The 27,536-nt window shown below is 38.9% G+C and overlaps 1 protein-coding gene and 1 long non-coding RNA gene across 4 annotated transcripts in view; one reads left to right on the top strand and one right to left on the bottom strand.

Annotated features, from left to right (window-relative positions):
• Positions 1-252: 252 nt before the first annotated feature.
• LOC5565190 (ras-related protein Ral-a) overlaps positions 253-27,536 on the bottom strand; it is a 92,649-nt gene continuing 65,365 nt past the window's right edge. For 2 of the 3 annotated variants that reach the window (XM_021839418.1, XM_021839419.1), the window contains exons 2-5: positions 17,084-17,661; positions 12,636-12,796; positions 11,242-11,416; positions 254-1,944 (exon numbers count right to left, since the gene is read on the bottom strand). In XM_021839418.1, coding sequence (XP_021695110.1) covers positions 1,828-1,944; positions 11,242-11,416; positions 12,636-12,796; positions 17,084-17,236 — 606 coding nt within the window. In that variant the 5' untranslated portion in view covers positions 17,237-17,661 and the 3' untranslated portion in view covers positions 254-1,827. Of the gene's footprint in view, positions 1,945-11,241; positions 11,417-12,635; positions 12,797-17,083; positions 17,662-27,536 lie in introns of all 3 variants that reach the window. The other variant, XM_021839420.1, reaches the window with a different exon arrangement.
• Positions 8,837-10,995, top strand: LOC110674870. Its single transcript, XR_002499254.1, has 2 exons — positions 8,837-9,485; positions 9,550-10,995. It is a non-coding gene; the product is annotated as an uncharacterized LOC110674870 (long non-coding RNA).

Genomic DNA, 27,536 nt, shown 5'->3' with positions numbered 1-27,536 from the left:
CCAACTGGAACAGGTCTTGTTTATTATTTATTTGTGCGCGTTTATCAGTACGGCTACTTGCATAATTTTGAATCACAGTTTGTTCAAATTGGCATTTTTTTATATGAACTTCAAGTTTTGCTTATCACCAATCGGCACCGAAGCAGTAATAATCATTACAACCCTAATGGAGTGAATAAAACTAGTTTAGGTAATCTTAGATCAAAGGCTTTCGGTTTTGTCTTAAAAATCAAACTCTCCTGAAACACATCGCTCAATTCAATGCTGTCTTTATTGATTTTCAGTGACTATTTTGTAAGAGATTGTTTCTTTTTCATTATATCATTTTCATAGCAAACGAACCAAAAGAAAACGCCTTCCATACACTATTCCATCTTTTCGGCTGGATCGACGCTTTTTTTAACACAGCGTTGATTTTGATAATATCCTTGATGGTTTGAAAAATGTACCAGGTATTTTATTCGTTTCATTTGCCCTTAAGTATAAGGTTTGGTTTGTTGTTGATGATGCTGAATTGTTGTGATACCTCTGTTTATGAATGTGCATCTATTTGATTTGTTCTTTTTCAACTGATTCGTAAACGATCCGAATGCGTGAAAACTAAAATTAAAGCATGCAAAGCTATATTTTTCCATAAATTTTGTACAGCAATGTAAAATTATAAACGTCAAATTCAATGTTTCTTGATTCGCCTTAATGCTTACACGACAACGACGAGTAAACTAAAAATATGTATGTTACGGCTATGATGATGATTAAGGTGCAACGGTGCAATATCCGACTTATCCGCGCACAGAGAATGCTTTCAGGACTGAATCCCAGTTGCCTCGATTCTCCACGCCGGTTTCTATAGCAACTGGCAACAGTGGTGTTTCTCCCGCTTCGGTTGCTGTACCGTTTCCTGGCTTTTCTTCTTGCGATTGGAAATGTCCCGAATCAGGTCGTAGAAAATCTAGTGAGGTTTCAACGTTTTTTTATGATTACCATTTCAAGTTTGATCAAGATTGCCAAAATAAAATAAAAACAAGAAAAACGGGTGAACGATAAAACCAAACCAAATGTGTGTGACTTTGATTAAAATTCAAAATCCAATATGGCGAACACGTGCTCCACTGATGGCAAAGATGGCGGACACACTTTGACTGACAACGGCTATGGATAATAACACACATACACGTGTACGGTACACTCACACTCTCGCAGCCACAGCAGCGTAGCGGCAATTTTGTTTTGATTTTTAGCGATATGATAGTAAGCGATTCGCAAATACATTTTTAGCGCAGAAAAACAACAATGGAGGAAACTAAAAGGCGTTTATGGGATAAAAACAAAAACCAAATTAAACAAATCAATAGCTTGAAGCAAACCAAAAATAAATGTACACCAATCGGTTAAGCTTAATTTATACGCATTTCTTTCCAGTTTATTTGCTCGTTTCCATCAATTATTTATGTAACAAATAATTAGCATATTTGCGTGTATGCGATAACCTTTTCCTTAATGCTAACGAGTGAACTTTCTCTCTTTCTGTCTCTAAATTTGATCGATTCGGCTTAACTTTGACGTTTCCTTGCTTCGATCCGGTCTCCTCTCGGTAATGATACAGCTTAAACTTAAGTAATATATTAATTTAATTAAAATGGAGAGATTTTCATCCATCGGTTGTGTTCCTCTTGTCCACTACATGCCTATATGTATATGTTCATGAGTGTCCGAGTGAAAGTGTATGTGTTTTTTGTGTGTATGCGTTTGCGAGTTAGGATGATTCTCGGTCCTTCGGCGCACTTGTTGATCAGCACACTACAGTAGGGATTGCGCTTCCACCTTCTATATCAGCGTACACTTGAGTTTCCTTCGTTTCGACTTGTCTTTGGCGCGTCCGTTCGGTGCTTTCGAGTCTTCCGTTTTCCGCGAGCGTATTTCGCGCATCAAGTCAAAGAAAACCTGTTAAGGGTGTTAGGGGGTGGTGAGGAATCAGAGAGAAAGAGAAAGAGACGCAAAATGTGAACATTACCGACGATAGGGTAGAAAGAGCGCGACAGGTGAAGATTGATAGGGAGTTGACGAACAAATTCTACGATATGTACAAGAATGACGATAAAGTTAGCAGATGCAGATTTGGCAACACTGCAAATTTTATAACCTTCAACCTATGTTCAATTGTTTTTTTTTTAACGAAATGCCTTGGATTTTATTTGTATGTCCTCCATATAGCTCACAACTCACACTCGAAATAGCTTAAGGTCCAAGTAAAAATGGTGCAAATGTCAATACTAAAAGGCAATTTTCTCTTTTTTGCCAGACAAATCGAAAAAAAACACACAGCTCTTTTATTTGCCAAATAAAACAGCTATATGCTTTTATTTTCTTCGATTTGTTGGTTTAAAAGGAGAAAACTGCTTTTTCAGTTTTGACATTTGCACCATTTTCACTTGGGCTTAATCTCAGATTTTCAGGCATCTCATATGTATCGGTCCATGATCGGAAATGTTTCGCAAACTGTAACAAGCTTGATACATAACGGCAGCGAGCGAGATGCCCAAAGAGAGAACGATGACAAAACCCATTTCTCACGCTTATTTACCACTGGGGTGGGCGTTTTATTTTACTGGCAAAATAAACAATTCTCTAACATCCGCTTGGAAGTTTGGAGCTTGGATTTGGATGGGTTTTATCATACACTGTTATCCCTCCGATCTATTCAGAGCTGTGGATGAAGATCATAACAGACTCTCATGATGTGTTGCGGATCATGATTGTTACAGATAGCGATCAGTGAGAGATACTCCCAATTTTCTCAGCATTAATCCCTGCTTATCATAAGCCTTCTCATTATTACTGTCTTCTAGAGGAAACTCACACGCTGACTAATTGAACCAACTGATGATTTACTCTCGCTGAATAGTTTCATTTACAGTAGTAAAAGTTAAATATGTTTTTTAAAAGAGTCCTTTATATTCAAAGAATTTATCCAGTGATTCTGTCATGGATATTCCTACGGTTTCCTTCAAGTTTCTCGTTCATCACATTTTCGAAAATTCAACCTGACATCTTTAACAATTTTAACTAGGAAATACTCCAAGGGGTCATGCACAAATTACGTCACGCTCCAAGAGGGGAGGGGGTCAAGCCAAGCGTGACAAGCCTTACAAAATTTTCGAAGGACTCATACAAAAAACGTGACAAAGGGGGAGGGGTCGAAAAAGTCGAAATTTAGCGTGACATAATTTGTGTACCATCCCCAAGATGTTTGTTGATTTTTTTGAAACCACGAGGTATCTTCAGAAATTGCTCCAGGAATACCTTTAGGAATTCCTCCAGAAGTTTTTCATGGAAGTTCTAAATTTATTTTTCCCAAAATTTATCCAGTGATTCTTGCATAAATTTTCCTATAAGTTCCACTAAGATTTTCGTTCAGTATTTTGTGGAGAATTGAAATGCAAACGTATCGAACGATTTTTTTACGAATTACTCCAGAGACTGGTTTAGGGTTTCCTAAATGAGATTGTTTAGATTTTTTTTTCAGAATCTTTATGTATTTTTCCAGTGATTCTTCCGAATTATTTTTCATATATTCATTCACTGTTTCCAGTAGCTCTACGTAGATACTTGCTTACTCTGCGACCTTTTAAATTCCAGTTCAAGTTTTTTTTGTATGATTTCAATCAGACATTTATCTAAATACACCTCCAGAATTACTCAACGAATTCTTCAAGTAACTTAGTTAATTTTTCAAGCATTCCTTCAAGAAATTGTAATAGCTTTTTTCTCGGAAATCATTGAAGCAGCGCTTAGAGTCTTAAAAATAGGAACTTTAGAGACCCCATGCCTCAGAAAAGAGAACGAAAAGGAATCAAACAGGAACCAAGAAAATAAACAGAAACCAAAGAATTCCTGGACAATATCCTGCAGGATCATTAGAAGGAAATCTTTGAAAAACGTCGTACGGATTCTTTGCAGAAATTTGTACAGAAATAATCGGAGTAAGTAATGGAACAGTTTCAATATTATGTAAATATCTGATCTTACCCCAAAAGGCCGAAAACCACTCGGCGGAATTACCAGAAGGCAGAATTCCATAAGGCGGAAAAGACCGAAAGACAGAATTACCAGAAGGAGGAATGAACCGAAAAGCAGGAAACATCAAAAGGTAGAAAGCCCAAAAGGCGGAGCACAGAAAGGTAGAAAAGATCAAAAGGCGGAATCAGCCGCAAAGCCTAAAGTACACGGCATATTTATGATTAGGGAGGATTCTAGGATTACGTCCCTCATTTTCGAAAGTTTTGGCCGACCGATGTCACGCATTTTCCTATACCTAATGCATCAATTTGCAAACTTTCGTAAAACCTCGCTCCTTCAATTCATGGACTAAACTTTTAAATATTCTCTTGCAATCAATTCTTCCCCTGGACCCCATTTTACCACCAGCTTATGAAGATCTTGACAAGTGTAAAACTGTTGAGGGGGTCTTAAAGGTTACCAAATTTGCATTTCATTACCATTTACTACTTTTGATGGGCGCATGCAAGATTCCAAGAAGGGTGTAGGTAGGGTTGCATTGAGTGTATACTTTTCTGTAACCTTTCTATATCCACCATCTTATTGTATTCGAATTCTCACTCAAATCGCCTAAAAATCCATTATAAGCCAAGACACCATTTTAAGACACCGACCCATCAATGCTTCCAGTGGACGAATGAAGGAAGTACCGCATTAGATAACGGACTAGCATGCAATTAGGCATTTCACGGCGAAATTCTCTCTCTTTCGCTCTTTAACAAAACTTGAAAACAAAGGTGCCAGTACCTGTCAACTTTGACAGGCACCATTGTTTTCAGAATTCTCGAAGGAGGGAAAGAGAGCGATCAGATCTGATCTGATCTGATGACGTCACCGTGCAGTGGCACAGTCAAAATGACAAAAAGCAAGATTTCTTGAAGGGAGCTTTACCAATCTAAGCAGTCAGTGGGTGCAAAGCGAGGTCAGCTGCTGGGAAGGTGGAAGTGACTGCTGGCGAGTATGATTGCATGTATCGTTTCTACGGGATTGTTCTATCCCTAACCACAGATCCCTGCCACAGAAAACAAATCCTACCGGTGAAGTGATAATTTTCTTCCGCATTCCTGAGTGAAATTTGTGTTTCCTTCCGTGTTTTGTTTTAAATGATATAATAAGTGATTTTGAACTCGAAATCTTGAACACAAGCCTGTTTGAAGAAATTAATCCATGATTTGGGATTTAAACTAATCCAAACATTCAAGCTATGTGTGTGAGACATAGCTTTTTCTAGCATCCTCTAACCAAAACAAACTCGCCAACTGTCACCTGGAATTTCAACATGGCGGATGCAGTATTCTGACAGATTGATCTACCTCTCTTTCAGATACCTTGACGAAAAGTTTTCCGGACTGAAGCGGGAATCGAACCCACACTCCTTCACTCGATGCGGCTAAATGCTTGGTAACACTAATCGCATGGCCACGAAGCCCACAAATGTTTCGTGAGAAGCGTAAGAGTGTCCATGGAGATCTTAGAGGACCAAAGTAGTGTTTAGTAATCGTTCAGTCTGAGCAGCCTATGTGCTGAAGACGGTGCAAATTGTCTTGTTAAAATCGCGTTCCAAGGCCGTTTACGGCTTTTTATAGGGGACATGCAGGATTCCAGTTGGGAATTAAGTGGGGTTGGGGTTGTTCCTCACTTCAGCCTCCAATCGAACTCTGGTTCATTTTCCGCCTTTCGGACTTTTCCGTCTTTCGGTGTTTTCTGCCCTTCGGGTACATTATGCCTTTCGGTACTTTCGGACTTCTCGCCTTTCGGTACTTTTTGCCTTATCAGAAGGCAGAAAATTCTGATATTTTCCGTCTTGTGGTCTTTCTGCCTAGTGGTATTCTTGGCTTTTCAAAATTCCGCCTTGTGGTATTTTCCGCCTTCTGGCATTCTGCAGTGTGGTTTTCCGCCTTTTGAGAATCCATGGAGAGAAATGTTTGGAGAAGGACTGCATGAGTAGTTTCTGCATGAAATACTGGAGGAATTTCTTGGGAAATGTCTGGAGGAACTTCATGGGAAATCTCTAGACTAATTGATTGAGGAATTCTTGGAGGAGTTCTAACCAGATTTCCTGGTATGATTCTAGAATTCCTGAAAGAAGTTGTGGATGAATTCGTTGAGAAATCCCTATGAAATAGCTGGAAAAATAACTGAAAAAATAGGCGTAGTAACTTTTGGTGATTTTTTTTTTTTTGTTTCCCACAAAAATCCCTGAACGAATTTCTTGACAAATAAACTATGGATTTCTTAACAGAATTTCTCTAGGAACTTTTAGAACAGCGCATAGTTTCCTAGAGCATCTAATATAGAAAACAAGGGAGAATAACTAGGAAAATAACTGAAGGAAATCTTGAGAAAATTTGAAAGAAAGCCTTGCGGAAATTATTGAAAGTTGTAGCCTTGGAGTTCTGAAAAATTTCCAGGAGCAACTTCTGTAGAAATCCTCTTTTGAAAAATCACTGGAGGGATATCTAGGCGACTTCCTGGGGATTGTGCTACTATTCCCCGAATGTCGGTACCCCCGAACGCTAGTTCCCCGAACGACCCTTATCCCCGAATGACCCGTTTCATTGATAAATGATGCAGTTGAAAAAGGTGCAGAAATTGTATGCAATCATATACTGGTGAACTAGAAAGAACGATAAGATATTTTGTATTATTTGACTGAACTGGTAAGTAGCACAACCCTTCCTGGGAGAGGTATAAATGTATTTCAGGAGAAATTACGGAGCTCCGGAGCTCCTAAAATTAGTTCAGAAAAAAACCTTTGAGGAAATCACTAGAATAATTCTTGAAACTTTTCCTCGAATAGTCTGAGAAGATATTCCAGAGAAACCCGTGTGAATTTCTAAAGGTATCAATTTAGGTAGAATTTTGCACCTGGCTTTATTTGAAAGAATAAAAAGGAAAAAAGTGACATGATGAAAAAATGCCTTTCATCGAAATAAGAGACTTTTTGAAGACTTGTATTGAAATAAAGTCCAAATCTCTGAAAAGAGATCTGCTATTGGCCCAGTTGAAATCATCCTTCCTTAAAATAGCAGCCCTGTTCAAATTTCTAAAAGACTGGTATTATTACACTAGAAAAACCAAAAGTAATCTCTGATGAAACCTTTTGAAGAATAACTGATGAACTCCTGTAGGTCCTGTGTCCTCTAAAGTAGCATCTAGATCATCGTTTCCCAAACTTGAATTTCGCGACCCCCAACGTCTCGTCACCTCTTTTTTTGTGGTAAGGTACCGTGGGGCAAGTGGGTAATGGATTTTGCATAGTTGGGATTCTTCAAATTCTAGAGACCTTACATTAAAACAAATGAGGTCGTGTATATTTTTTAGCTTGACTTCCACCAAATATAAGCAGTATACTGAAATTGATTTTTATGTAAAATTGAAGAAAAAAGTACAGAAAAAGTTTTTGGAAGAAGCCTCCTTACTTTTCACTTGCCCCATAGGTGGGGCAAGTGAAAAGTTTATCGTTTTGAACAATAAATCCAAAAACCAACAGTTACATTCACGATTTCTATTACCTTTAATATTTGTTAAGGCGTCCCAATGAACAATAATATAAGTAACATGTAAACAAATAAAATTTTATTCTTGTTATTTGAGTTTTCTTCTGTTCAGTTATGTTTGTTAAAATGATTCGGCAACGTTATAACTGCAACATTTTCAATGTTGATTCTTACATCATGGGACAGCAATTGCATTTCTGCTCTGTAGAATTTCCACCTCTCGTTATTTGTTTTTAAGCAAATCGGATATGACGTCGGACAACTCTTCGAAAGAAATCGAACGGAATCCTTCAATAAAGTATTTAGAAATTTTTTTATGTGGATACAGCTATACCCCATTTTTATGTTTTGAACTAGCTTTACATAGACATTCCACAAGTTTTCCGTGTGTTTTCTTATATCGGAACTTTTCAATCAACGTCTTTCGTCTAATCGGCTGTCTGAGGTAAACATATTAATATCGTAATATTTGGCAACCTTATTTTTAGAGAAGTTCTATGATTTGGTTATGATAACACCATTTAACGCTTTTAGTATAATTTTTCTTGAATTATCAGCACATTCTGTTGTTCTATGATAATTGAGAACCTTGTATATTTATATCTACCTAAAGAGAAAACACAAATTCAATCTCTAATGAGAAACTTTTCACTTGCCCCACGCGATTAGAAAATTGACGATGTTTCAATTTAGTTATTGTTAGGTCTATGTCGAATTAATTCTAAAACTTTTTTTATTGCAGTTTAAAACTGTCAGAGGGGACATCTTAGAAGTGGTACAGAAAATTATTTTCCGCTGAAAATATTAAAATAAGATTGCACGCCGCCAACTTGTTACGGAGTTATATTTAACAGGTTAACAATCTTTCGCTGTATTATGCAATAATGGTTGAAACATCTCAGGAATCTCTTACCTATCGTAATGTTCTGAATGGCCTCGAAGGTTTACGCATGAGTTTAAAACGTTAATTCACATATTCAGTAAAATATACCAATTATTTTCACTTACCCCATTTACCCACTTGCCCCGCGGTACCTTACATGCAAAGCGAGCCGCACGCTATGTCTGAAACAGACAATTATAAAAATCGAATGTACATTGGGTTTTTTCTCGCTAGAGATCAGTATTTGACCTATATTATCATTATTGGAAAGTTTTAAAATATTCCATCGGTGAAATTTTGATTTTTTCCACTTTTCAGCTATTTTTCATACTAAAACCCATGAAAACCCCTTTTTTCGACGCATTTCAGCCCATACAAAATGTATGAAAAAAATTTCACCGGTAGAACATTTTAAAACTTTCCGATTATGAAAATATAGATCAAATACTGATCTCTAGCGAGAAAAAACATAGCGTGAGCCGTTGACGGGTCGGGGGGTCTTGAAAGCCAAGTTTGGGAAACGATGATTTAGATCTTTGAGGATGTATTAAAGGATACTCTAGATAATTTTCCGGAATCTTTATTTTAACAGTAAATCTTTATTTGAAACTCTGAAAAATACACACTTAAACAGACACTCGGAGTTCGGTAAAATAATTTACCGGAATAAATCGGTGAACTAGAAATTTACTGATGATTCGGTATTTGATAGCCTGATTACCGACATCCGTAAATTATAAGACGAACGGTCTGTGAATTCTCACGAATTTACCGAACACGGTGAAATGTTTTACAGATTAACCTGTAAATCAGCCATTTTACCGAAATCCGTAAAACTATTAGCTGAGTTTCGGTAAATCGTGTCCACATTACCGAAATTGGTAACATGTACAGCGAGAAACGTCAATTCCGCCATATTATGTTTTCGTTCAGCTCTCGTGTTTCGATCGGATGTTTTTGAGTGATAAAACCGGGTGTTAGAGGCAATTTTCTTTAATATCGTGAACAGAATATATGCCAAATATAAGCAGCCACGCTATACGGTAAGATTTCTTAGAGGGAAATTATTTGGTCCTATACTCACGAAGCATAACATATTTTTTTCAGATGGGTGATGACCACTTGCACTCGACAAACGCTGTCTCTGCACATAATTGCGTATAGGGCAAAATAAATTCAAGCGCCCGGATTCATGTCCTGCTCAGCAAACGCTATATTTCTACATGCAATTTTACTGTAAAATGTAACCTTGGTATTAGCTGAAGCACGAGCAGATGGATGTATTGGCCACTGGATGATGATTTTGAGATTACCATAAGTATCAACAAGAGCAAGATTAGGCCGAACAAGTGAATAATAAAATACAAAACATGATTGTTTATCTTTTCTTGCGAATAGGAATCCACCGGTGATTTTTTATTTCCACAATAAAAATACAGCTTTTCTGTCAAATCAATTACAAACCACACTTTTTCATTCGGTAAACGTTACCGATCAGTCGGTAAATTTGACAGTTGCAGCGCCAGTCCTAGCTTACAGACGTGTCGGTAAATTTTTCGTTTACCGAAACGATTACCGACTGTTCAGCTGTTGAGATTTCGGTAAACGAATCACCGAAGTCGGTAATTTTTCCTTAGTGTGTATTCTGCAGGGATACCCTAGAAAACCCCCTAGTGGAATCCTAGAAGAAATCTATTTAAACATAATTGGAAGAATTACTGGAATAATTGGTGTAGCCTTTCCTGATGAAAAGCTTTAAATGAACTCGAGGAACCTTAACACAAATCTTCTAGAGTAATCCCTGGATGAAATGCAGGGAAATTCCAGAAGAAAAGAACTTTATATAAAATCCCTAAAAAAACGAAGTTGGAATTCCTAAAGGTGACCTTCGCTGCTGAAAAGTTGGGTACACTCTGCTTGGAATCTCTGGAAAACTGACCATAAGGTTGTGCAAGGTAAAATTGCATAGCATCAAGATGGCTGGGAATCAATAATCGACAGTCTGTCGTTGATGCATAACAGTATGAATCAACGAGTAGTACAAGTGTAGTGATTTTTTTTGGAAACAAGAACTAGTAAGCTAACAAATGATTTCGGTAAAGACCTCGAAAAGACGAAGAGGCAGCTCAGCATTGAAAAAAATATCAGAAAAATAATATCGATACAAGAAAATTAAGAAGTTTTGGATCGGGTAGGGACAAGTTTCTTGAAGTAGCGGAGTTACGTCAAACTTGTACATATGCAGATATAACTTTTTGCTCTAGCATTGAATATACTCATGGAACTATGATGACGTTTGCTTATTGAGTTTTGAATTTAGTGATTATTAGATAATTCAGCATTTATATGAATAAACGCCTGAGACTATATCATTTCTTAACAAATGTGGCCTACTTACTTCTTATATACAAATTATAAGTCAATTGAGGCCCTTCAAAATTATCTCTTAACTTTTTTAATGATAAAAATAGGCCACCCTAGTATTTATATGTTATTCAAACGTCGAAAAAGTTAAATCGAAATAAAACGAATAAAAATGGATAAAACGACTAATAGAATTGTACCGAATAAAAAAAACTTTGTTAGTGTAAGCTCTTTAGAAAGTAAATAACCGTTAAGAAACTTTTCTTACAAAATAAACATAACAAGCAACCAAAGCAGCAATCGAAAGCAACCATAAAAGCCAAAATTTTAATACCGCAATACCTAGCGAAAACAACTAATAACCAACCAATGAGCCCCATCACCGAAAAGCGGTCCGCATTATCCACACACACACTCATCAAAGATCGAACCTACCTTATCGACGTTTTCGCGCGTCTTCGCCGACGTTTCGACGTATGGCACTCCCCACTGCTGCGCACGGCCTTGGCACTCGGCCAGCGGCACCTTCCGTTTGTCGTTCAGGTCGCACTTGTTCCCGACGAGCAGAAACGGGATATTTTCGTCGTTTTTCACGCGCAATATCTGTTCCCTAAAATCAGTAAAGGAACGATTTATGAAATGTGAAACCACAAAAACGTATCGTAAAACGGGGTATCTTTGATAAATTTTTAATAATTGCTATTATATTATTGATCAATAACAGCGCCGGTCAAGTCTATACACTTAGTTCAGATGGGGAAGGAATCACCACGAGAAGGATGTTGATTAGTGAGGGACGAAAAAAGATCTGGGAGTCACCTTTGGCCGGATCCATGGATAACGATGAAAAACACGACTCTTTCTTAAAACCAGTATTGATTTTATAACTCGCGATGAAAATATAATGGTAGAAGATTAAAAAAGTACGTCAACATTCATAATACCAAACTATTCAAATGCTTTTTTTTAGTAATGACGGAAATAGAAATGTACTATTCGAAACGGGAATATGGGTTTATGTCGACACTTGTAGTGACGAACCATCCAGAGCTTGTTTGGATATTACATAAACGTAACGTTGTCAATTGTGTTATGATAAGCATGAAACGAGCTCACCAGTTGGCAACCCATCCTCGACTGAACACGAATGTATTTTCACATTCGCACAACGCGAACCGAGCCTTGATTCCGTTGCTCACTCTACAGGAGCATGCAACAGAATCGAAAGAACACACACTACTCCATATTATAAATAGGCTGTGAAGGATGAGTGACATAGTCTTCAAAACTCACAAACAGACGTAACACTTATAACAAATCTCGATCCAAATCATAGTCACGAGGTCATGTACGCCCAATGCTAGAATTAGTGCATTTGGCCGACGGGCCAACAGATGGCGGTAGTGTGTAAACGTCAAACGCGAACAAAAACGATGCGAGCACTGCGGGTGGCGGATTGCCAACCTACCATATTTTTTAATCGACCGTTAAAAAGGTGGTCGATGGACAATGATGAGAGTGTGACGTCTGTTTGTCTGTGCTTCAATCATGATCGTACATGGTAATGTACAATGCATTGTTTGTATGTAAGCGTTTCAAACATGCTGAAATATCATCAATTTATTACATTGGAATACGAAGCCTCAAATGTTCATTATTTCAACGCAAATAGCTCTGACATGAATGGTGTCATACTAATACTCATTACTTTCGGATTTGTTTTGTTGTGTAACTTATTAACAAAAGTTATGTTGTTTTGTATCACATCGTTTAGTATCGCATTATCAAAGTTACCCCGTTCTACGGTACGGGGAAAGCGCGCGCCTTACCGAAACTCCTGTGTCGCCTGAAAGCTGTCGTCCTCGGTGATGGAAAACACGCACAGGAACCCTTCACCGCTGCGGAAATAGTTGTCGCGAATGGCTGCATAGTCCTCCTGGCCGGCCGTGTCCAGAATGTCGATCTGTACCTCCTCGCCGTCGAGGACCACCTGTGTGCGAAACAGAACAAAACAAAAAAAACGTCGGAATCATAGATTTAGAGAGATAATTATCGCAACCGTCCTACTGGCGCCGCCAAGAGCACCGAATCATTTGAAGTTGAAGTATCATTAGGGGGTGGTTGGATAGTCGCATAATAGTTTTACATGTATCGGGGTTTTCTGTCGACATGAGACAGATATGCGAACGCCAAGGCAATGTAATTAATGAACGCCGGTTCACTTTCTTCGTCATTTTTACCACGTCGGGCGTAGGTACGGTGCAATGCAACACCCCTTACGCAAATTAAAAGCTTGTCGTTAAAATTAACGAGCTATCGAGTTTTGGAGAAGCGGTGGAACAGTTTGAATGAAATCAGGAAGCAGGCGGAACATGACTGCTACAATGTAATTGTTGTAATCGATAATGGTCACGCCACTAGAGTCAAAGTTGCAGATAGTGTTAATTATGGCAGATATTTCTGTGAATCGACGATTGAAAAATTTTTCAAATCCCATCCAGAGTTTCCTTTAAATCCCATCTAGGGATTCCTTCGAATCCCGTGCAGGGATTCCTTCGAATCCCGCCCAGGGATTCCTTCGAATCTCGCGCAGGGATTCCTTCGAATCCCGCCCAGGGATTCTTTCAAATCCCGTCCAGGGATTCCTTCGAATCCCGTCCAGGAATTCCTTCGAATCCCGTCCAGGAATTCCTTCGAATCCCGTCCAGGGATTCCTTCGAATCCCGTCCAGGAATTCCTTCGAATCCCGTCCAGGAATTCCTTCGAATCCCATCCAGAGATTCCTTCGAATCCCATCCAGGGATTCCTTCGAATCCCGCCGAGTGATTTCTTCGAATCCCGTCCAGGGATTCCTTCGAATCCTTTCCAGGGATTCCTTCAAAATTCCCGTCCAGGGATTCCTTCGAATCCCGTGCAGGGATTCCTTCGAATCCCGTGCAGGGATTCCTTCGAATCCCGCCCAGGGATTCCTTCGAATCTCGCCCAGGGATTCCTTCGAATCTCGCCCAGGGATTCCTTCGAATCCCGCCCAGGGATTCTTTCAAATCCCGTCCAGGGATTCCTTCGAATCCCGTCCAGGAATTCCTTCGAATCCCATCCAGAGATTCCTTCGAATCCCATCCAGGGATTCCTTCGAATCCCATCCAGGGATTCCTTCGAATCCCGCCGAGTGATTTCTTCGAATCCCGTCCAGGGATTCCTTCGAATCCTTTCCAGGGATTCCTTCAAAATTCCCGTCCAGGGATTCCTTCGATTCCGTACAGATATTCCTTCGAATCCCGTCCGGGGATTCCTTCGAACCCCGGCCAGGGATTTCTTCAAATCCCGTCCAGGGATTCCTTCGAATCCCGTCCAGGGATTCTTTCGAATCCCGTCCAGGGATTCTTTCGAATCCCGTCCAGGGGATTCAAGGGAATCTCTTCCGGGGGTTCAAGGGAATGCTTCCGTGGATTCAAGGGAATCCCTTCCGGGGATTCAAGGGAATCCCTTCCGGGGATTCAAGGGAATCCCTTCCGGGGATTCAAGGGAATCCCTTCCGGGGATTCAAGGGAATCCCTTCCGGGGATTCAAGGGAATCCCTTCTGGGGATTCAAGGGAATTTCTTCCGGGGATTCAAGGGAATCCCTTCCGGGGATTCAAGGGAATCCCTTCCGGGGATTCAAGGGAATCCCTTCCGGGGATTCAAGGGAATCCCTTCCGGGGATTCAAGGGAATCCCTTCCGGGGATTCAAGGGAATCCCTTCCGGGGATTCAAGGGAATCCCTTCCGGGGATTCAAGGGAATCCCTTCCGGGGATTCAAGGGAATCCCTTCCGGGGATTCAAGGGAATCCCTTCCGGGGATTCAAGGGAATCCCTTCCGGGGATTCAAGGGAATCCCTTCCGGGGATTCAAGGGAATCCCTTCCGGGGATTCAAGGGAATCCCTTCCGGGGATTCAAGGGAATCCCTTCCGGGGATTCAAGGGAATCCCTTCCGGGGATTCAAGGGAATCCCTTCCGGGGATTCAAGGGAATCCCTTCCGGGGATTCAAGGGAATCCCTTCCGGGGATTCAAGGGAATCCCTTCCGGGGATTCAAGGGAATCCCTTCCGGGGATTCAAGGGAATCCCTTCCGGGGATTCAAGGGAATCCCTTCCGGGGATTCAAGGGAATCCCTTCCGGGGATTCAAGGGAATCCCTTCCGGGGATTCAAGGGAATCCCTTCCGGGGATTCAAGGGAATCCCTTCCGGGGATTCAAGGGAATCCCTTCCGGGGATTCAAGGGAATCCCTTCCGGGGATTCAAGGGAATCCCTTCCGGGGATTCAAGGGAATCCCTTCCGGGGATTCAAGGGAATCCCTTCCGGGGATTCAAGGGAATCCCTTCCGGGGATTCAAGGGAATCCCTTCCGGGGATTCAAGGGAATCCCTTCCGGGGATTCAAGAGAATCCCTTCCGGGGATTCAAGAGAATCCTTTCCGGGGATTCAAGAGAATCCCTTCCGGGGATTCAAGAGAATCCCTTCCGGGGATTCAAGAGAATCCCTTCCGGGGATTCAAGAGAATCCCTTCCGGGGATTCAAGAGAATCCCTTCCGGGGATTCAAGAGAATCCCTTCCGGGGATTCAAGAGAATCCCTTCCGGGGATTCAAGAGAATCCCTTCCGGGGATTCAAGAGAATCCCTTCCGGGGATTCAAGAGAATCCCTTCCGGGGATTCAAGAGAATCCCTTCCGGGGATTCAAGAGAATCCCTTCCGGGGATTCAAGGGAATCCCTTCCGGGGATTCAAGGGAATCCCTTCCGGGGATTCAAGGGAATCCCTTCCGGGGATTCAAGGGAATCCCTTCCGGGGATTCAAGGGAATCCCTTCCGGGGATTCAAGGGAATCCCTTCCGGGGATTCAAGGGAATCCCTTCCGGGGATTCAAGGGAATCCCTTCCGGGGATTCAAGGGAATCCCTTCCGGGGATTCAAGGGAATCCCTTCCGGGGATTCAAGGGAATCCCTTCCGGGGATTCAAGGGAATCCCTTCCGGGGATTCAAGGGAATCCCTTCCGGGGATTCAAGGGAATCCCTTCCGGGATTCAAGGGAATCCCTTCCGGGGATTCAAGGGAATCCCTTCCGGGGATTCAAGGGAATCCCTTTCGGGGATTCAAGGGAAACCCTTCCGGGGATTCAAGGGAATCCCTTCCGGGGATTCAAGGGAATCCCTTCCGGGGATTCAAGGGAATCCCTTCCGGGGATTCAAGGGAATCCCTTCCGGGGATTCAAGGGAATCCCTTCCGGGGATTCGAGGGAATCCCTTCCGGGGATTCAAGGGAATCTCTTCCGGGGATTCAAGGGAATCTCTTCCGGGGATTCAAGGGAATCCCTTCCGTGGTTTCAAGGGAATCTCTTCCGGGGGTTCAAGGGAAAGCTTCCGTGGATTCAAGGGAATCCCTTCCGGGGATTCAAGGGAATCCCTTCCGGGGATTCAAGGGAATCCCTTCCGGGGATTCAAGGGAAACCCTTCCTGGGATTCAAGGGAATCCCTTCCGGGGATTCGAGGGAATCCCTTCCGGGGATTCAAGGGAATCTCTTCCGGGGATTCAAGGGAATCTCTTCCGGGGATTCAAGGGAATCCCTTCCGTGGATTCAAGGGAATCTCTTCCGGGGGTTCAAGGGAAAGCTTCCGTGGATTCAAGGGAATCCCTTCCGGGGATTCAAGAAAATCCCTGCTGGGGATTCAAAGGAAGATCCCTTCCTGGGATTCCATGGGATTCCTTCCGGAGATTCAAGGGAATCCCTTCCAGGGATTCAAGGCAATCCTTCCCGGGGATTCAAAGGAATCCCTCCCGGGGATTCAAGGGAATCCCTCCCGGGGATTCAAGGGAACCCCTCCCGAGGATTCAAGGGAATCCCTCCCGGGGATTCAAGGGAATCCCTCCCGGGGTTTCAAGGGAATCCCTCCCGGGGATTCAAGGGAATCCCTCCCTGGGATTCAAAGGAATCCCTCCCTGGGATTCAAGAGAATCCCTCCCGAGGATTCAAGAGAATTCTTTCCGAAGATTCAAGGGAATCCCTTCCGGGGATTCAAGGGAATCCCTTCCGGGGATTCAAGGGAATCCCTTCCGGGGATTCCAAGCAAACCCTCTGGCGGATTCAAGGAATCCCTTTCGGGAATTCAAAGCAATCCTTACCGCGGATTCAAAACAATCCCTCCAGTGTATTCAAGGAAATCTCTTCAGGATATTCAAAGGGAATCTCTTCTGGCCCACCGAATAAATACCCTTCCAAAACCATCCCAAACACCCTTCTTACCTTTTTTCGATAACTGTCTGCCTTGGTCGGTTCGTAGTCCTCCACGAACTCGTCGTACATGAACTGTAGTGTGAGTGCCGATTTGCCAACGCCACCACTGCCCACCATGATGACCTTGTGCAGCGCTGGTCCCGCCGTAGGTTTCTTGGACATTTTGTCGATTTTTTCTCCTTTGTAATTTTCAAACAAAATTACACTATCTCCAGGCCCTGCGAAACACTCTCACACAAACAATTGTAGGCTATAGGCTATATATCTCTGAGGACGCGCGTCGATGCACACTTGTGAGGTAATATCTTTCCTGGCCGATGCCCAGATCACTGCTATCACACTGATTAGCGCAAATTCGTCGAAAAATGCATTCAGTCTTCACGGTTCTTCTCCAGATATGAACACTTGCTCGGTTGCGGTAATTATCGTATCGCTTATCACGTCCTACACACTACCACTTGGCCGGTTGGGAGTCTTCTTTCACCTGCTGCTACTTCACACCAGCCATCAGCGTCGCCATCATGGTCGTCATCATCGCCGGCGGTTCATCGCGATCATCGTAATCTCGGAAACTGCTAGACGCCAATCTGTGGAGATTTGGAGAAAAAACAAATTCAAGTGTTTAGAATTTATGGTCTGTTTGCTTTTTGGCATTGAACGCTAACTACGGTACACTACACCGGACTGCACGATTTCCAAATTTACCATGCGTCGATTGGTGGCGAATGGAGACGCACGGTAGATTTGGTGAAAATCGCGAAGCCTGGAATAGGGTTTTGTTTGGGAAAACCAGACACGTCGAGCACGTGCTGAAATGGTGTTGAATTTGGTTGTTTGTGGAGAAGTTCCGGCGTGGAAAGACGAACGACGTTGTGGGATAGAAACATACGGTTCAATCGATTGGAACTGGATAGATTACCCGGGAAAAAAAATTGTGGCAAAATGCTCTGGAATACATTAGAGATTAGAATAATGTCAGGGGATCCCGTTTTTGGCATGCTTTGCTTTTGGCAAGCCTCATTATTGGCATCCCCAAATTTTGGAAAGATCATCATTTGAGTTTCTAGTTTCCAAAGTTTTTCTATATGATTCACGTTTTTCAAAAATGTTTCGATCTTGTTTTCATTTGTCCCATTTTAATCCGGCTCGTTTAAGGTCAGCCTAGGTCTTTTAAAAAATTAAAAAAAAACTTACAAGAATTTTTTTCAACTGAGATGTTTTTGCAACAAATCTTCTTTTCGGAAATTTTCTTGTGGATTTCAGAAAAAAAATAAAAGCTTTTTTTTTTTCAGGGATTGCTGCATTTCATTTGGATTCATCGTGCTGCAATACTACGAATTACTCTTGAAATTCCTGAAGAGTTTTTTAAATCTCCATAAATATTAAAAAAAAAAACATTCTCACAATATTCCAAATAGCATGAATGTCCTTAAAAATCCTGCAAAATATTGGTCAAAATATTTATCAGAAAATCATACCATAACTATTCCTAGTAGTCAAAATGTTCTTTCAAAAATTCCACCAAAGATTCATCAGAGAATTTATTCAGGATTTGTTTTTACTGAATTGTTTCAGAGATTTCCACAGTACTACCGTGAAGGCCCCATACTCTGCGCACTTAAGGCTTTTCAAATTTCAAACAGCTGTAATTAATTGAAAACAAAACACAATACTCTGGAATTTTTGGAGCAAATACTTATTGATCTTATATATAAGGAAAAAATATAAAAGCTTCACTAAGTAATGATTATTATTGCAAATTTTTAATTTTTCTCAAAGGTGTTCGTGTTCCTAAATCTGCGCACTCAGTTTTGCAATGCTTCTTATTCTGCGCATTTAGGTTCCTAACTCTGCGCACTCGATAAATTCTTTATAACAGTTGAAGTATTTTACTAAAAGCATTACTAGCATTTAAACTCTGAATAAATCTTCATTTTCTTGCTTTATACGGCTTTACGTCCCCAGTGGAGCGTGGAATGTCTCTAACAAGTTTACTAAGTGAAGTAAATTTTATCTATAATTCAATCCATGATAATTACTGTTACTGAAGTGCAACTCTCAAAATAATCGAAATCATTATATGATTTCCAAAACTTGTAATTAACTTAGTTTTATAAAATCTAAACCAACATACAAAAAGGGTACATTCTTAAGCGTGACGTAATTAATGAACGATTCCTATTACAGATCAATAACAGTACTTTATTGGCGTTTCTATATAGCAAATACAATTAAACCTCGATGTTTCATTACTCGATATTGACTCATGAAACCATACAAAAAATCAAAATTATTTTATTGCATGGTTATTATTAAAGTAAAGTGTTCAGGGGAGGAGGAGTCAACGAAAATGTGACAATGCATGCAATAGGTACTGTAAAAATCGCGACAGAGGATTGTGGAGACGGAGTGTAGAAATCCTTAAAATATGATGGACGTCATTTTTTAATCTTCCCTTACTATGATGATCCCCTCAAACAATTTTCCAAAGTATTTCTATTCAATATCTCGATGGTGTCGACAAGTCGATGGTTCCCTACAATATCGACCTCTGGAGGGTTGATTGTATGTTGAAAATAACGTTTTTTAACTGCTGCGCATAGTAAGGAACTTAGTTGAAAAATGGTTCCTTACTATGCGCACTTAAGAAGAATACGAAAATGAAGGGAAAATAAGTTGCACTTTACCAGTGATGATTGCTCGATAAATAAACTAGTGCCTACGTACTAAAAATCTGAAATATGTTCTCTTTAATGTGCTTCAAATGACTTAAGTGATGATTTACTTCCTTAGCATTTTTGCTAACGGGGCAGTCAATTTGGACGTTTTTCAACATTTTTAAAGCTACTTTATTTTTTATTAAAGTAATAAACGTAAATTTGTCAAGAAAATTCTTTGCGTACGATTTTATTACTATTGTAGCAATATATGAACAAACAAATTTGAACAAAAAATTAAGTGTTTTACCAGATTTTGGTGGATTTTGGTAAAAGTGCGCAAAGTTAGGAGCTGCGCAGAATTAGGGGCCCTCGCGGTAATAAACAAAAGGAATGCCAGATTATTTAATTTTAAAAGCACACACTGAACCACTAATAGAATTTGGCCAGACAAAAATCTAGAGCTTCAGAAGAAGTTTTTGAAGGTCGATTTCATTGGAAGCATGACATGAATTTAATTGCCCTTTATCATGATAAAAACAGTTTGAAATTTGATTATTTTGAATACACATACAGTCGCCTCTCCACATCTCGATATCGAAGATAGGGAGAGATCGAGACAAAGAACACTAATTTAATGAACACTAGATTGAAAATCACTCCGTTACTAGGAAAGTAATGAACAAACAAACTTCATTTAGAGTTTCCAAATTGTTCTGATTCACTTAAATCTGGTCTAGTAACCTTTGATAATGTTCATATCGACATATGGAGAGAAACTTGGGAACGAAAATCAACTAGGAACACATCGAGATATGGAGATATCGATGATATCGAGACCTGGAGAGAGAAATCGTATGCAGGATGAAGGGACCGAATCAATCATCGACATAGGGAGAGATGTTGAGATATAGAACATCGAGATGTGGAGAGTCGACTGTATCTCAAAAGTATCAAAATATGTATTTGTCGAACTTTGACATTTGGCGGATTGAATATAGCATATCTTAACACTTTGATAAGTTTTTGTTACAAAAACTTGATCTTATTCTAAATGTAAGATACCATACATCATTGCGCTCACATATTTTACCTTACGGATACACGCCAGTTGAGCACGCATGTGAGTATCACTTTTGCTAGGAACAAATTTGCGACCACCAGTCGCGATAGCAAGTGTACACTAGGGCGGTTTTTTGCAACCACCAGTCGTATTAGGGTAATTTTTTTTTCTCATTATAACCATCAGTCGCATTAAGAACAATTTTTCATATAATAAAATAAAATAAAATTCGAAGTTTTTTTTTGTGATTGTGTATGGATTAATACATTTCAACAAGCACTGTATAGTATTATTATTAGTAGAAAAGTCTTTTTGCATGAACATTTTTAAATTTTTGTATGAGCCGTGACGTAGGCTCAAGTACTAACCCCCCAACGTTACGTAATTTGTGGGCGGCTCCTTATTTGCCTCAAAACAATAATCAATAGTCATATGGTACTGATTAAAAAATAACATTAGACAATAATCAACTCGATGCAACTTTCATAAAAATTCACCGAATGATGCTTTATATTCAAGCTGTTCGGTGACACATTACTGGATACGCAAGGTACTGAACCAAAGGTTAAAGACAACAATCTTTCACACTCACCAACATTCAATTTTCATTCGATTTATTACATTTTACGGAAATATAACCACAAACTGTTAAAAAAAAATCTGTCAAAATAGTAAAGAAGAAAAGATATGTAATTGTGCGGATCTTTCGGACATTTTCCGTCCTGCGGTAGTCGCAAAGTTCTATCGCAGGCTTGAGAATCATTCTATCAATGAATTAAACCATTCAATCAAAGTATGCTTGTACAACAAAAAGCGCATAAAACAGCACATTGCAACAGACAACGGTGCGGTTTCTAAAGTATCATTGCATTCGATTGGTGGTGCTTCGTTAAAATCAGTAATGTGACAGATGCGATACCTTTCTGTTCAACCGTAAACGGAAAGTTATCTCTAAAATAGCAATTGAAATGAATATATTAAGACAAAATTGACGATAAAACCAGAACACATGCTACGAAATTTATCAAATTTATTTTACATATTTTGCACGGACATATCTAATCGACTCCTTTGGAAAAATAGTTCAGTTCTAGAATTCTAATTCTATGAAACTTACCTTTTTTAATAAACCAATGCAGTAAAATAAGTTCCCCTTTTTGACAGAATGTTTACTTCGTATCTGAGGTGAATTTTCCCTAGGGTTTTCGAAATGAACATTATTTTTTAATTAATTAAATTGTTCTAAAATAGTTGATGTACTTTTGTCAAATTTGTATATTGGACTTTTTCAATCCAAGCAATCTGTTTGAATTGTTTTCAAGCAAAACAAAAAACTCCAAACACTATGGGGCTCTGCACTGTTTTGATTTTGTATGGGATTTCAACGTTTACTGGCGTTGTTGTTTACTAATTTCATTGAAGAGTGAATGAGAGGGATTGATTTGTGTGCAGATCCCCATTGCGCAACTGAAACTGTTGAGAAGATGCTGGTTTAGAGCAAGAAATACTGATTCAAGTGTACACTCAAGAAAACAGCTCCCTGGAATACATGTGCAGTTGCACATACCTGGTTCGATTTAGCTATTTCATTATTTCCATTTGTATCATATAAGCAGTATATCATCAGCGAATACCTTACATTAGTGTGGCTCTTATATATCATTTGAGTTACATTTAACGTATGTGCAAGCTTTATACCGTTCCAAAGCACATTGCGTAAACAAAAATTGCAGCTGGAAGGAAAGTTTTTCGCAGTTTCGCTCTGGAGTTGTGATTACCAGGAGGGCCCTTAACTGCAATAGAATGCATATGACGTTAAAATGGAGAACATAGAGGATATGAATCGAAGAAAGTGTTGTGGTACCGGAAAAGGTAGCCAGCAACAATGCTACATGAAACGACACAACCAGGTAGACAATCATCACCTGATGACGATTGTCAGCCTGACTGTATCGGTTGTACAGCTATCTTTTCCGGTACCACAATATTTAATATATTATTTCATCGGAATCACTAACAAATTCCAACTTTTCAAAAGTTTGGAAGTTAGTTGTGATTTTATTCAGAATATCTCTGATCCATGGAGAAAATCACCCCTTCAAGTAATGTGTATCTTAAATGCATTCGATAAAAGTGAAACATGAAATGTATGTGTTAGATTCATTGATTACATTTGAGTTAATCATGCTTTCAATGAAAAGAAACTTTGGCGATAGTGTATTGACTTCGCACATACTCTCCATGTGCAAACCCCCATTGCAAAAATCCATGTAGGTTGGCACATGAATCAAATGGGAACTTTATCTTGAGTGTAGTGCAGCGATTAAATATTTATCTCATGATGATGGTACATCAAAGAATTTTCTGGGTGGTTTTCGATCTTCACAAACGCCAATGATTGACGATTTTTTTTTTAATTTTAGCTTCAAATCTATGAAGAGATCTTGAGATTACAGCTATCAAATAAGGAACCACATATTTCATAGCACCAGTACTGAGATTGTGGACAATTGCGGTAGAATTTTGATGCTTCCCGTGTATTTTTTAACAGCGTGTTGAATTCCGGAAATTCTAAGTGTTTCTGTGATATTCTCGTTATTTCGGTGGGATTTCTGATAGTATCCTTGGAATTTCTAGAGTTTAGAATGTAGAGATTTTTATGGGAATTGTAGTGTGATTCCCTTGGTAGTCGGTAGAATTCAATAAGGATCTCCTCTAAAACACCAGGGTTTCCTTGAAATTATTAAAATTCTTATCGATTTCACAAAAAAATCCACTGAAATCTAGAATATATTTACCAATATTCACATGGTTTATATTAAAGCTTTGTTTTAAAATTCCAACGGAACTGGAGATCAACGGAATTTTCAAGGTGTTTAAAATAATTACAAAGATTGATTTTGAATATTCCAAATATTCACACAATAATTCGCAGGAATCCCACCGAAATCTCATAGAATCTTACAGAAATACCGTCTCAAAGATACCCACAGAATTCCAAGAGATTAATAACCGGAATCCCATTCCCATCCCAATTCTAGAGTTTTTACTACATTTCTAATATTTCCGCAATATTCCTAGAATGGCTTTTTTAATTCCAAAATTATCATTAAAAATCCGGCATCCCTATCGGAATCTCTAAGTTCCTACTGGAATTCCGGAATTCCAAAGGAAATCTTAGATGTCAGGATTTGCACGTAAAATTCAGAATTACATTATAAACATCTGAATTCCTACCGACATCCCAAAATTGCTAGAAAATAACATAATTATCGTAATGCCAGAATTCACACGGATATTACAAATTGCTACAGACGGCAATCTTACCGGAATCTCAGAATTGGCGGGGCGAATGTTTTCGTAACCTCAGAAATCCTAAGCAAAACTCAAAATACCTTCCGAAATATCAAAATTCATATCGTTTTCGGAAGGTGTAGAAAGGAAAATGACACAAACATGTTCCACTCGTGTTCCACATATAGCAGGTTGTCCACTCAATTTTGAAAATAAAATTCCCTGACTTTCCCTGACCTTCCAGTCGTTTGCCAGAAAAATTCCAGACCATTTGTTGGTTTTGTTTGTTTGGTAGAAATTATGTTTTAGGTCGAATGAATAAACTGAGCAATAGTTTTTAATTTACTCAAATGCAGGTGTCAGGAAACTTACGATAAGTTTCTTCAAGTTGATATGATTAAACTGTGCACTTGAGTATTTACTATTGAAACTTCATAATTCGTTTCGTGTTATTAATACGAATTATCAAAATAAAAATGAGTACAAGCTAAGCAAATTCTGAGTCATCTACTGATCATATTAAGTTGAAAACTTCAAGCGCAAAAGTTACATTTAGAATTGTAGAAAAGGATGTACTCGGATATTGAACTCCTCAGATATAATTTCACAATTTTCAGGCATAAACGACATTGGACACCTTCCGCAACCTGATTATACCAATTTAAGACGTCATTTTTAAGGGACTTTCTTCCTGAAATTTGACTACTTCTTATTCAGGTAAAATTACTGCAAGGAATTGTCAAGGAATTCAATATGAAATTCTCAGACATTCCAATTTTAATTCTTAAATGTATTTTGCCAAGTATTCCTCCAAAACTTCTCAATTTTCTATCCGGATATATGTATTTAATGTCACAAAGAATTAAGTGATTAACTGTTCTAAGAACTCTGACGTTGTTTCTCCATAAACCAACCCAAAGATTTCTTCAAAAATTTTATAATTACACCTCCAGTATGCGAATTTCGGCACGTTTTTTTTCGATTCTTCACGATGATCCTTTACAGGTAATTTATTTTAGTTATTTTTTAGAATTCCTATGTGATATTTTATTAATTCAGGCGACCGTTCTCCCCGAGGAATTCATGTAAATATTTTTAACGGAATGAATTCTGGAATTGAATAGCGCGCTAATAATAAGTTTTCCTATGTTCGTTTAGAATTTGTCGTGCCTTCAACAATTCTCGAATTAACTCCTCTAAGAATGAGTATTCAATGAGTATCTTCCAAGTAATATCACTAACTATCAAAGGATAATCGGGCAGATTGCTTCGAACCGAATTCCTGACATTACTGTTTCCATGGAATTTATGGATTTACAAAGAATTTGTTTTTTTTCGAAAAATGTTATGATCTCCATAATTTTAGGAAAATTTCCTGTATATTCCTAGAAGAAAAAACAAACAAACTGAACATATCTGTAAGAAAGCTCCTGAAAAAAATCCTGAAGTAACGCATGAAACGATATTTTCATAAAATTCTGGAAAATTAAAAATGAAAAATAAAAATTGGAATAGATAGCAAAATGCACAAATATCAGCAATTTGCGGTATTATCTTAATTGTTTCCAGAAACAACATGATAAAAAAAAATCAATAAATATCTTGTCTTGCAGATTTGTACGCTTGAAAGAGATATGGTTTTCACCTTCACATAGATACGAGAATCTTCATTGGTTGTTTTCTATATCTTGTTTTATCAGTTTAACGTGGATATTTTGGGCAAACATGTCAAGATTGACATGGTTTGATAAAGTAAATCATTTTTTTTCTCATGATTTTGAAGAGAAGACACTCATTTGATCTAGGAAACTTTAGAACTTAATATTAATAAAGCAAACTACGCAAACTTTGAAGAAATTGCTCAAATAGAACTGTTGATGCTTTTCTTATCAGAAAATTTTGGATTCGAAGAATAAGTATAGGCAGTAAAGTACAGCTCACTCACATGAGCATAAAAGCGTTTTCTCAATCAACTTGTTTCAGGTCGTAGTATTGATGTTTTTCCCTGACCTCTAGTGAAATTCCCTGACTTTCCCTGACTTTCCAGGTCAAAAATTTAATTCCCTGACATTCCCTGACTTTCCAGGTTTTTCCAGGTAGTCGACACCCTGTATAGCGTTTACTACCGAGAATGTAGTAAACTCAACTTCACTACATTTTATTCATACCGCCCCTTGTCTCCTCAGTCAGTCGTAGTGTTTAACGGTCCGGCCATTTGGCCGAATGTCGTTTGGCCGAACGCCATTTGGCCGAATACCATCTGGCCGAATGCCGTTTGACCGAATTACGAATAAAAAAATAATCAAATTGCTGCCACACTGATGTGTACGATTCATAAGAATGGCACAAAAAGTGATCAGCTAATTTGACGTTTTCTCAAAATTTGAGATTGATCTGTTTTGTTTTCGATTTTTGGCAGCATCGTAAACGCGGGAAAGTCAGCAAAATTGGACTGCTTCAAATTCATCAACTATGGTTAACCTAACAAACTTTAAACAGCTGTATCTCAACGGAATCATAACCGATTTAAGCTCAATAGGCTTCATTTGAAAGCGTAGTCTTAATCCTTAGACTTGGCTATAATAACAGAAATATCAACACAATTAAGTTGTTATTTGTAGCAAAAAATGTTGTTTGCAATCTTTCTTCAAAATTTTGATAAATTTTCAAAACATCGTCCGTTTTTTGTGAAGTGCTTCGAGAAAATAAATCACTCACTATGAAGCAGCAAATCATCCATATTTTCTAACGTGCAATAGTTTTTCTTGCCCTTTTTTGCCCCTAGAGGTGAAAATTCCATTTTCATTTTTCATTATAATTTATCTATTTTATCATTCAAATCTGCATAATGTGTCATAATTCGTTAAAACTTCACTGAAATTGCTACAAGGAACGTAAATATGGATCCCTAGTTTATGTCCATTCACAATTTTCTGCATTATAACCATTTTTTTTAATAAAAGTATTTTTATTCAATTGTATGAAAGAACCTAATTTTGACAAATTTCACTAGAAAATCGAATTTTTATTTCGACAGTTATTTCGAACGGGATGTTATCAGGTATCCAAGATAGTTAATAGATCACCATTATCGAGCGATTTGGGACGTATTTGAGGTTTTTTCCGACCTTTGTATGAAGGGCCGCCACTGTGCGGTGTGCTAGGGTTTCAAGTGTTTTTAATGATTGCATCAGAATTTTTTAATTCTTTTAAACATACCTACATGGGAACCAACTATTGACAATAATTGAGTTTTTTTATTGGGAATTTTACCTTATTTAAGTCATCGGTAGTTCTTTTTAGTTATAGGGAAGGTGTACCGGCATTCGCCATGTACCAGTTATTCACCACCCCAAATTATATACCGTTTTAGGACATATATGGTTGCCAATTGTTTAATGTGCGCTAAATTGCTTTAAGATGATACGGAAACATTCTTGGAAACCGC

Source organism: Aedes aegypti, chromosome 1 (assembly GCF_002204515.2).
Source record: "Aedes aegypti strain LVP_AGWG chromosome 1, AaegL5.0 Primary Assembly, whole genome shotgun sequence".
Lineage (NCBI taxonomy): Eukaryota > Metazoa > Arthropoda > Insecta > Diptera > Culicidae > Aedes > Aedes aegypti.
This window is presented reverse-complemented; position numbering and strand designations above follow the sequence as displayed.